The sequence below is a fragment of the Pan troglodytes genome, chromosome 12 (genome assembly GCF_028858775.2).
Source record: "Pan troglodytes isolate AG18354 chromosome 12, NHGRI_mPanTro3-v2.0_pri, whole genome shotgun sequence".
Taxonomy (NCBI): Eukaryota; Metazoa; Chordata; class Mammalia; order Primates; family Hominidae; genus Pan; species Pan troglodytes.
Genome location: NC_072410.2, coordinates 98,998,597 through 99,010,701, shown reverse-complemented (window position 1 = coordinate 99,010,701; position 12,105 = coordinate 98,998,597). Strand labels below are relative to the sequence as shown.

General features: G+C 39.2%; 1 protein-coding gene across 5 annotated transcripts in view; it reads right to left on the bottom strand.

Annotated features, from left to right (window-relative positions):
- Positions 1-12,105, bottom strand: part of ATAD2B (ATPase family AAA domain containing 2B) — a 177,829-nt gene that overhangs the window by 103,286 nt on the left and 62,438 nt on the right. For all 5 annotated transcript variants that reach the window (XM_525707.7, XM_063790083.1, XM_009442106.5 and 2 more), the window contains 3 exons: positions 11,931-12,046; positions 10,499-10,673; positions 4,538-4,626 (listed from right to left, as the gene is read on the bottom strand). In XM_525707.7, the coding sequence (XP_525707.2) occupies positions 4,538-4,626; positions 10,499-10,673; positions 11,931-12,046 (380 nt within the window). The remainder of the gene's footprint in view (positions 1-4,537; positions 4,627-10,498; positions 10,674-11,930; positions 12,047-12,105) is intronic.

Genomic DNA, 12,105 nt, shown 5'->3' with positions numbered 1-12,105 from the left:
CATTGCACTCCAGCATGGGCGACAGAGCGAGACTCCATCTCCAAAAAAAAAAAAAAATCTAAAATTCAATCAAAATAATGCTCTACCTTAATAGAATACAGGAGAAAAGCCATATGATCAATTCAAAAGAGACAGAAAAAAAAATATGTTACAAAGTTCGGTACTCTATCCCAGTAAAATAAACTCTCACAGCAAACTAGGAATATAGTGGAAATCCCTCAATGTAATAAAGGGCACCTATGAAAAACTTAGTTAAAATCACATTCAATGGTTAAAGTCTCAATGTTTTACAGCCAATGAAGGAAACAGGCAGTGATTTCCATTATCACCATTACTATTTAACTGAATTCTAGCCAAAGAAATAAGAAAAAGAAATAAAAGACATAGATTGGAAAGGAAGAAGTAGAAGTACCTTTATTTGCAGATAAGGTATATGTATAAAACCGTAAGGAAACCACAAAATAGCTAATAGACCTAACAAATGAATTTAGCAAGGTTGTGGATACAAAGTCTATAAACTCAGTTGTATTTTTATAAACCAGCAGTAAGCAATTAGAAAATAAATTTTCTTTTAAAACTCCATTCACATTAAATGAACAATAAAGTATTTAGGGATGCATTAAACAAAAGATGCCTAAGATCCTTATGCTAAAAACCGTAAGACACAGGAAAAGGAAATTAAAGAATACCTAAATAAATGAACAGAATTACCATGTTCATAGACTGAAAGACGAATAAGGATGCAATTCTTCCCAAATAGATCGAAGGATTAAATGCAATCCCAAATAAATCCCAACAGTCTTTTCTAAAGAAACTGACAAGAGGCTTTAGAAATGTAAATGGAAAGATAATAGATGACTACAACAATTCTGAAAAAGAACAAATTTGGAGGACTTATACTAAAACGAACATTAATCAAGACAGTGGTATAAGGATAGACCTGTAGATCAATGGAATCAACTAACAAATCTAGGAATAGACACACATTTATATGGTCAATTTTTGTCAAAGACGTGCCAAGAAATTTAACAAAGTAAACTCTTCAATATATGGTTCTGGAACAAATGAGTATCTGTATAAAAAAATAGGCTGGGCATGGTGGCTCATGCCTGTAACACTAGCACTTTGGGAGGCCGAGGCAGGAGAATCACCTGAGGTCAGAAGTTCGAGACCAGCCTGGCCAACATGGTGAAACATATCTCTACTAAAAATACAAAAATTCGCCAGGCATGGTAGCACACACCTGTAATCCCAGCTACTCAGGAGGCTGAGGCACAAGAATCACTTGAACCCGGGAGGTGGAGGCTACAGTGAGCTGAGATCGCGCGACTGCACTCCAGCCTGGGCAACAGAGTGACACTCCGTCTCAAAGAAAAAAAAAGAATACCTGTATTAAAAAAATAAACTTCAGTCCATACCTTAAACTATCTACAAAAATTAACTTAAACCCTCACCTCTTACTGATACACAAACATTAACTTAAAATGAATCATTGACTTAAATATTAAGAGCTAATACTGGCTGGGAACAGTGGCTCATGCCTGTAAGCCCAACGCTTTGGGAGGCCGAGGTGGGTGGATCACCTGAGGTCAGGAGTTCTAGACCAGCCTGGCCAATATGGTGAAACCCCATCTCTACTAAAAATACAAAAATTAGCCAGGCGTGGTGGCAGGCACCTGTAATCCCAGCTACTCGGGGGGCCAAGGCAGGAGAATCGCTTGAACCTGGGAGGCGGCGGTTGCAGTGAGCCAAGATCGTGCCATTGCACTCCAGCCTGGGGCACAAGAGCGAGACTCCGTCTCAAAAAAAAAAAAAAAAAAAAAAGCTAATGCTATTAATATTTTCAAAGAAAACATCCAAGAAAATTATTGCCACACTTATTTAGGCAATTTTTCTCAAGCAGAACACAAAAGGCACAGATACATCTTTTAAATCCATATGGTGGCTTTATCAAAATTCAAATCCTGACTCTTCAAAAGTCCTAACTAAGCAAACAAAGATACAAGCCAGAACACTGGAAAAAAATTTCAAAACAAAGACTGGGCCAGGGGTATTGTCTCATGCCTGTAATCCCAGCACTTTGGGAGGCCACGGCAGGCAGATCACTTGAGGTCAAGAGTTCGAGACCAGTCTGGCCAACATGGCAAAACCCTGTCTCTACTAAAAATACAAAATTAGCCAGGCATGGTGGCGCACACCTGTAATCCCAGCTACTCGAGAGGCTGAGCCAAGAGAATTGCTTCAATGTGGGGTGTGGAGGTTGCAGTGAGCTGAGATCGCACCACTGCACTCCAACAGGGCAACAGAGCAAGACTCTGTCTTAAAAAAAAAAAAATACAAGGACTACAACACAACAAGACACACAATCTAATTTCTAGTTTTAAAAAATGGCGCAAACGATTTAGACATTTCACAAATGAAAATATATAAACGGGCAATAAACACAAAGATGCTCAATATTATTGGATTAATATTAAAGCTTAATATTATTTGTATTACTATTAATGCAAATTAAATCCATTACTGTACACCCACTAGGATGGCTAAAGTTAAAGACAGTTAACACCACCAATTGTTGGCAAGGATGAGGAACAACTCAAATTATCATACGTTATAGGAAAACAAAAATGGTAAAACCACTGTGGAAAACAGTACAGTGTTACCTTAGAAACTTAAACACACATTTACCATAGGCTCCAGAAATTCCTCTCTCAGGGATTTACCCAACAGAAAAGAAAACATGTCCACACAAAAACTTGTAGAGACGCTTTGAGAGGCCAAGATGGAGGGCTCGCTTGAGACTAGGTGTCAGAAACCAACCAGGGAAACATAGCGAGACTCCGTCTCTACAACAAATACAAAAACTAGCCAGGTGGGGTACTGCATGCCTGTAGTTCTAGCTACTCAGGAGGCTGAGGCAGTAGGATCACTTGGGCCTAGAAGTTTGAGGTTACAGTGAGCTATGATCACACCATTGCACTCCAGCCTAGGTAAGAGAATGAGATCCAGTCTCTTAAAAATGCTTTGGACCGGCCGGGCATGGTGGCTTATGCCTGTAATTCCAGCACCTTGGGAGCCTGAGGCGGGTGGATCACAATGTCAGGAGTTCGTGACCAGCCTGCCCAATATGGTGAAACCCAGTCTCTACTAAAAATACAAAAAAAAATAGCCAGGCGTGGTGGCACATGCCTGTAATCCCAGCTACTTGGGAGGCTGAGGCAGGAGAACTGCTTGAACCCGGGAGGCAGAGGTTGCAGTGAGCCAAGATCCCGCCACTGCACTCCAGCCTGGGCAACAGAGTGAGACTCCATCTCAAAAAAAAAAAAAGCTTCAGACCAGAATTATTTTAAACTTGGGATATTTTTCAGATTTGGGAATATTTGCATTATATTTACCAGTGGAGCTTCCTGAATCCCAAAATCCAAAACTGAAAAAGCTTTGATGAGCATTTCCTTTGAGTGTCATGTGAAAATTCAAACAGTTTCAAATGTTGGAACATTTCAGATTTCAGATTTTTGGATTTGGGATGCTCAACCTGTAGCAGGTTGAGCATTATCATAATAGCTAAAAATAGAAGCAAAACAAATCTCCCATCAGATGGTAGATTGAAAAATAAATAGTAGTATACACACACACATATACATTAAGGAATACTCCTGGGGAGTGAAAAAGAATAAAATATTAGCATACATGACATCGAGGCCAGACACAGTAGCTCACACCTATAATCCCAGCACTTTGGGAGGCGGAGGCAGGCAGATCACTTGAGGCCAGGAGTTCAAGACCAGCCTGGCCAATATGGCGAAACCCCATCTCTACTAAAAATACAAAATTAGCCAGGCATGGCAGCACATGCCTGTAATCCCAGCTACTTGGGAGGCTGAGGCATAAGAATCACTTGAACCCAGGAGGTGGAGGTTGCAGTGAGCCGCGATTACGCCACTGCACTCCAGCCTGGGTGACAGGGTGAGACTCTGACTCTAAAAAAAAAACCAAAAAATTATGCTAAATTAGGATGAGAAAACTTTTTCTGTAAAAGGTCAGATAGGCTGGACACAGTGGCTCACGCCTGTAATCTCGGCACTTTGGGAGGCTGACTGGGGAGGATGGTTTGAGGCCAGGAGTTGAAAACCAGTCTAGGCAAGAGAGCAAGAACTCGTCTCTAAAATAAATTAAAAAAAAAAAAAAAATTAAAAGCCCACATAGTAAATGTTTTAAACTTTGCAACGCATTCGGTCTCTCTATCACAGCTGCTCAACTCTACTATTGTAGCACATAAGAAACCACATGCAATGCTTAAGGAATGAACATGGTTGTATTCCAATATAACTTCATTTACAAAAACACACCGAGGCCTGGATTTGGCTCACAGGCTGTGGTGTGCTGACCCCTGTACTAAGAGAAAGAAGTAGTCCTCACAGATACAGATTGTTTTAAATTTCTTTGTAAGCCTCATAGCACTTAGCTAAGGGCTAAGGCTAACTACCAAGTCAATGCGTAAAAAAGAAATCAAGATAATCAGATAAGGAAGAATTACCTGTGGATCTGATCTTGTCTGCTAGAGCGAACTGGAGCTAATCCATCTATTTCATCAAAAAATATTATAGAAGGTCTCATCAAATATGCCTAGTAAGAAGAAAACAAATAATATTTATTGTATTTGTTTTCATTTTTAAAATTTATTATATTTTCTTAATAGGTAATAAAAGCAAATGGTACAACATGCAGCAGGTATGAAGGAGTATATAGCAACGAGGAAATCTTACCACCCAGTTTCCAACAACCATGTCTCCTCCAGTAAGCAACTACTGTTTTCAGTTTGTTTATTCTTCCATACATACTTATACACAAACCAAAGTGTATTTTTTTTTTTTTTTTTTTGAGACGGAGTCTCGCTCTGTCACCCAGGCTGAAGTGCAGTGGCACGATCTCGGCTCACTACAAGCTCCGTCTCCCGGATTCACACCATTCTCCTGCCTCAGCCTCCTGAGTAGCTGGGACTACAGGCGCACACCACCACGCCCGGCTAATTTTGTTGTATTTTTTAGTAGAGACAGGGTTTCACCATGTTAGTCAGGATGGTCTCGATCTCCTGACCTCGTGATCTGCCCGCCTCGACCTCCCAAAGTGCTGGGATTACAGGTGTGAGCCACCACACCCGGCCACCAAAGAGTATTTTTTAAACACGCATGATAGCACACCACACACATTCTTTTTATTTATTTGTTTTAGGTTTTATTTATTTATTTATTTATTTTTTGAGACAGAGTCTTGCTCTGTCACCCAGGCTGGAGTACAGTGGTGCAATCTTGGTTCACTGCAACCTCCGCCTCCCGGGTTCAAGTGATTCTCCTGCCTCAGCCTCCCGAGTAGCTGGGATTACAGGCATGTGCCACCATACCTGGCTAATTTTTGTATTTTTAGTAGAGATGGGGTTTCATCATGTTGGCCAGGCTGTTCTCACGCTCCTCACCTCAGGTAATCCACCCACCTCGGCCTCCCAAAGTGCTGGGATTACAGGCGTGAGCCACCACACTCAGCCTACACATTCTTTTTATATAACAATGTATGTTGTTAAGTAATTTCCGTATACTTAAGACCTGTCTCATTCTTTTTTTTTTTTTTTTTTTTCTTCAGACAGGGTCTTACTCTGTCACTCAGGCTTGAGTGCAGTGGCATGATCACAGCTCACTACAACCTCAAATGCAAACAATCCTCTTGCTTCAGCCTCCAGAGTACCTGGGACTACAGGCAGGGACCAACACGCCCAGCTAATTTTTAAGTATTTGGAGAGATGAGTTCTCACTATGTTGCCCGGGATGGTCTCAAACTCTTGGGCTCAAGTGACCCTTCCACCTCGGCCTGCCAATGTGCTGGGATTACAGGTCTGAGATACTGTGTCCAGCCTGCCTCATTCGTTTTCAACAGCTATATGATGTCCCACCATATGGATGTGCCACAGTTAAACCTGTCCCCTTCTTATGGATACTTAGGCTGTTTTCAGTATTTTCCTATTGGCAACAATATTGTAACAAATAATAGTAAATAAGTAACTGTATTTATCATTTCATGAGTATAAACATATTAATATAATAAATCCTAAAAGTAGAACTACTGGCTCAAAAGGCATGTGTCATTTCTAATCTAGTTAGATATTTGCAAATTGCCATCCACTGAAGTATCATTTTACCCTCTAACCAGCAATATTTAAGGGTGCTCACCAGCAATGTATTATCAAACTTATTGACCTTTGCTAATTTTTTAGGATAAAGAATGTTATCTCATTTTATTTTCAATTCTTATTTATAAGATGAATACATTATATATCCATAAAAGTCATTTATATTGCTTTTCCTATGCTGCCCATTACTTCACAAGATCACTAGTCTTTTGCTTAGTGAGTTCTAGAAGCTACTTATTTATTTATTTATTTTGAATTTTTGAGACAAGGTCTCACTCTCTCACCCAGGCTGGAGTGCAGTGACATAATCTCAGCTCACCTCAGCCTCCACCCACCAGCTCAATCAATTCTCCCGCCTCAGCCACCTAAGTAGCTAGGACTACAGGTCCATGCCAACACACTTGGCTAATTTTTGTATTTTTATAGAGGCAGGGTTTCACCATGTTGCCCAGGCTTATTTATTTATTTTAAAGGTGAATGCTCTGTCTGTAATAGGAAATGCAAATATTTTTCTGCAAAGAGTATCATTTATCTTTTGAATTAGTATTGCTATGGTTTGAGTTTGTCCCCTCCAAAACTCATGTTGAAATTTAATTGCCGGCCGGGCTTGGTGACTCATGCCTGTAATCCCAGCACTTTGGGAGGTCGAGACAGGCGGATCTCTTGAGGTCAGAAGTTTGAGACCAGCCTGGTCAACATGGTGAAACGCCGTCTCTACTAAAAACACAAAAATTAGCCACGCGTGGCGGGGGGGCGCCTGTAATCCCAGCTACTCGGGAGGCTGAGGCATGAGAATCGCTTGAACCCGGGAGACAGAAGTTGCTGTGAGCCGAGATTGTGCCACTGCACTCCAGCCTGGGTGACAGAGCGAGACTCAGCCTCAAAAAAAAAAAAAAGAAATTTAATTGTCATTGTGACAGGTATTGGGAGGTGGGACCTTTAAAAAGTGTGTAGGTCTTGAGGCCTCCACCCTCATAAATAGACTAATGTGGCTGACATCTAAGGAATAGATTTATTATTGTGATAGTGGGTTCGCCCCCATCTTGTGCATTCTCTCTCTCTCTCTTTGCCCTTCTGCTATGGATGCTGTCTTCTGTCATGTTATGACACAGCAAGAAGGCACTGACCAGATGCCTTGATTTTGGACTTCCTCGTCTCCAGAACTATGAGTCAGTAAATTTCTGTTCATTCTAAATTACACAGTCTGTGATCTTCTGTTCTAACAGCACAAAACAAAAATATGTATTTTGTTGCCATGCAGAATCTTAAAATTTCTTTTATGTGCTAGATCTTTCCTTACATAGTTAGACCTCCCTACTCTGAGATCATAAACAAAATTCTTCCATGTTTTCATCTGGTACATTTGCAGTGTCATTTTTCTCACTTAAGTATTAGATCTAGAAAGAATTTGATTTAAGATGAATGAATATTAGATAACAAATGAGAAGTTCTTATCATATAATTTACTCAAATTTATGTAGCTTATGTTTCAAAATTAAAGGAAACTCTCAGTTCACAGGAAGGTCAGTTTACTAAGGAAGAGAGATGAATTTTCCATTTCTCCTGAGTGATATGCACTAAACTTTAATGTTTCCTAATAATTTGAAATGAAAGACAATTCAGGCTGAGCATGGTAGCTCACGCCTGTAATCCCAGCACTTTGGGAAGCCAAGGCAGGTGGATCACCTGAGGTCAGGAGTTCCAGACTAGCCTGGCCAACATGGTGAAACCCTGTCTGTACTAAAAATACAAAAATTAGCTGGGCGTGGTGGCAGGTGCCCATAATCCCAGCTACTTGGGAGACTAAGGCAGGAGAATCACCTGAACCCAGGAGGTGGAGGTTGCAGTGAGCCAAGATCACGCCATTGCACTCCAGCCCGGGCGACAAAAGCGAAACTCCATATCAAAAAAATAAATAAATAAATAATTCAACCACAAGATAGGGGTTTTGGGGAAAAAAAAGTTAAAAGAACTGGAATTATGGCCCAGTGCAGTGGCTCACACCTGTAATCCCAGTGCTTTGGGAGTGTTGATCACTATTTTTATATACATGAAACAAACAACTGTTGTTGTTGTTGTTTTCCTTTTTTTTTTTTTTTTTATAACTACACCCTCACAGTATTGCAAAAAGGAGGTAGGGCATATTACGTGCCAGTCACTGTGATAAATATTTTGTGTCTTCTCAGTGAAATCTCATAACAGTCTAGTAAGATAGGTATTCTTTCTACCATTGCACAAAAAAGGCTACTAAAGATTAAATGTTTTGATTTACTTAATGTTATATTCAATGGTAAAGATAGATACAAACATTTTTCTGACATAGAAGGGCACTATCTTAGCCAATACACTGTAGTGCCTTCATTTCATTTAGTGCATAGACCATATCCTTAACTTAGGAATGCAGAATCTTTCATTCAAAAAAAAAAAATCAGGATTACCAGCAATTTTCTTAAAAAATACAGCAAACATTTCAACTATTCCTCCCACCAAGAAAACTATGAAACAGAAATAAAATAAATTTAGACAAAAGGAGTAGCATGATTTATGCTATGGTTTTAAATAAAACTAAGAGGCATCCCTAGCCCCAGTATGAAATGGCTACAAAAGTATAACTTTAAAATTTTTTAATTAAATCATTGAATAATATGCCAGCATTGCCAAGCCAATTCTTCCTTCATCTATAAATGTTTATATTTTTATTGTTTGATTATTAATGAATTCTCTTGAAGCATTCAGACTGCATGTTTGACTCGCCATTAGACACTGGACACGTTCAAGGTAAAAATCTTACCTACTCCTTTTTCTAAATCCATTACCTAGCAGTTTTTGATACTATTAATAATTTTAAAATAGTACTGGGCCAGACACAGAGGATCATGCCTATAATCCCAACACTCTGGGAGGCCAAGGCGGGAGGATAGCTGAAGGCCAGGACTTCAAGACCAGCCTAGGCAACACCTTGAGACCCTGTCTTTCCAAAAAGTTGAAAATTAGGCAAGTGTGGTAGTGCACACCTGTAGTTCTACCTAGAGAGGCCAAGGCCGGAAGATCACTTGAGCCCAGGAGTTTGAGGTTGCAGTGAACTATAATCACATCACTGCACTCCAGCCTGGGTGACAGAGCGTGACCCTTTCAAAAAAAAAAAAAAATTGTGAAGTACTTTACCAATTACAAAGGACTTTCATACACACCATCTCAGTAATGGGTGCTCAAAGCTTGACGTTATTTTTTATTTCACATGAATTTCCTCAGACATAATCAAATATATGCTGCATTGCCAAATATGAACAGCATCCTTCACTAACTCAAACAATCAAAAGTGAATTTATATTTGGACTGGTTTTTTTTTTTTTTTTTTTTTTTGAGAGACAGAGTCTCACTTTATTGCCCAGACTGTAGTACAGTGGTGTCATAAGCACTCACTGCAGCCTTGAACGCCGGGGCTCATGCAATCCATCTGCCTTGGCCTCTTAAAATATCGGGATTACAGGCGTCAGCCACTGTGCCCAGCTGGAATAATTCTTAAAACGTATAGGAAATAATATCTTTAAAGTTTTTGTTACAAATAAATAGTAGACATAGTCCACATGATATTTATTCACCCTGCTCTGCCTTTTAAAAGCATTCACTCATGTCTGAATTCTTCTAGTACCGTATTTACAGCTCATGAAAATAACACACTACTTTGTGAGATTTCTTGCACAGATACTTAAGTTTTTATGCCTGTTGTAGTTCCCCAATGGATTATAATCTAGCAATATATATGTTATATCCTGTGTTGTCTAAAGCACCTAACATGGTATTATATACCTCGCAGCCACCTCAATAAATGTTTTATGAGCCATCATAAATATTCAAAAGTACTAGTGAAACTGCCATTAAATACCTCTAAGGCATAAAATCACAGATTACTAATCCTGAATATAACATATTGGATGGAAAATATGCTTCCTCATAAACAGTTTGTATTTGCAGATTAAATGTATTAAATATTCTAAAGAAAATATTCTCAGCAGGCAGATTGCTTGAGCCCAGGAGTTCGAGACCAGCTGGCCAACGTGGTGAAATCCCACCTCTATAAAAAATACAAAAATCAGCCAGGCGTGGTGATGCACACCTGTAGTTCAGGCTACTGGGGCAAGGACTGATGCAGGAGAATTGCTAGAGCCCTGGATGTCAAGACTGTAGTGAGACGAGATCACGCTATTGCACTCACTCCAGCCTGGGTAAGAGAGAGAGGCCCTGTCTCAAAAAAACAAAGAAAGAAAAGAACAGAACAGAACAGAAAAGACTCTTGAATTAGATGATTTCTCTTACCTGATCAAAAAGAAGCCTAAGTTGCCTTTCAGATTCACCAACCCACTTGCTCAAACAATCTGCTCCTTTTCGCATAAAAAAAGCCACTTTTTTGTCTCCTTGGCTGCATTCATTAGCTAATGCTCTGGCAACCAAGGTTTTACCTGTGCCAGGAGGGCCATAAAACAAACAGCCCCTAGAAGAATAAAAAAAATCAAGAAGTGTAAATTATATTATCGTCACTGCTGATAACCAATTTTAAAAAATGTCCCTCCCTTCCATATAATTTTGTATTGAAGTATAATTATTAGACACTGATAAAGCTTTTTCCAGGATATAGACAAAAGTTTTACTTTGCTAAGTCCTTAAATCACCAAGCTTTGGCAGACAAGAAATAAAGTACAGAGTAATTTGGCAAGATATATAGAAATTTTAAATGTGTTTCCCAATGACCCAGAAATTTCACATCTTTAGAATAAATAATGTAGAAATACTCAAAAGGAATGATAGATAGATTCAAATGACTCTTTAATAAGATTTTCCATATCCTTAAAAACATGAAAAATAAATTAGAACAAAATCTGAATAAAAAGTGCCTCCTTAAAGAAAACAGACATTTATCAGTTTAAATCTAACAGCCTATAAGTGTATCTTCTGAATATTCTTTTTTTTTTTTTCTGAGACGGAATCTCACTGTCACCCAGGCGCAATCTCGGCTCACTACAACCTCCGCTTCCTGGGTTCAACTGATTCTCATGCCTCAGCCTCCCGAGTAGCTGGGATTACAGAGGCACGACACCACCCCTAGCTAATTTTTGTATTTTCAGTAGAGACGAGGTTTCACCATGTTGGCCAAGCTGGTCTCGAATTCCTGACCTCAGGTGATCCACCCACCTCGGGATCCCGAAGTACTGGGATTACAGACTTGAGTCACCGTGCCCAGCCAGAACATTCTATTCTGCCCAATCTTCTTTAACATAATTTATCTGCCTTTTCCAATAGTTCCCCAGCTATCCACCTCATGATCAGGCACAATCTGTTCCTACAAATAAATTATCAAGCTCACTCTATTTCAAAAATACTCCATCATCAAGTCAAAGAAACACATCAATAAAACTGTGCTTCCAAGAGTAAATAACATATAGCATCAAACTCGATGCACTGGGAGCCAAATTCAGAAAAACCCATCTGGGCAATCTGGTTGTGTATTTAGGGCCCACAGAAAGAATCTTATCAAGTGCCTGACTTAAATCCTGAGATGTAAACTTCAAGAACATACTTAGTTCCATGGCCTCTGGACCCTAAACAATAACATTTCATTTCTAACTGTCATTGCTAGGACACGTCAAATAAATATATATCAAATATTTATATTTATAGTAATTTACTCAATTAAATAACATTTGAGAAAGTAACAGTAATAACAATAATAAACATCTATGACACTGCTTACCTTGGAGGCTGAATTTTAAACTTTTCAAAAATTTCTGGATATAAAAGTGGGAATACTACCATTTCCTTTAGCGCATGAATATGATGGCTCAATCCACCTATGCTATCAAACCGTACCTTGGAAAGAAGGGGAAAAATTTGATATCAAACAATTTTATATGTTTTATAGAATTTTT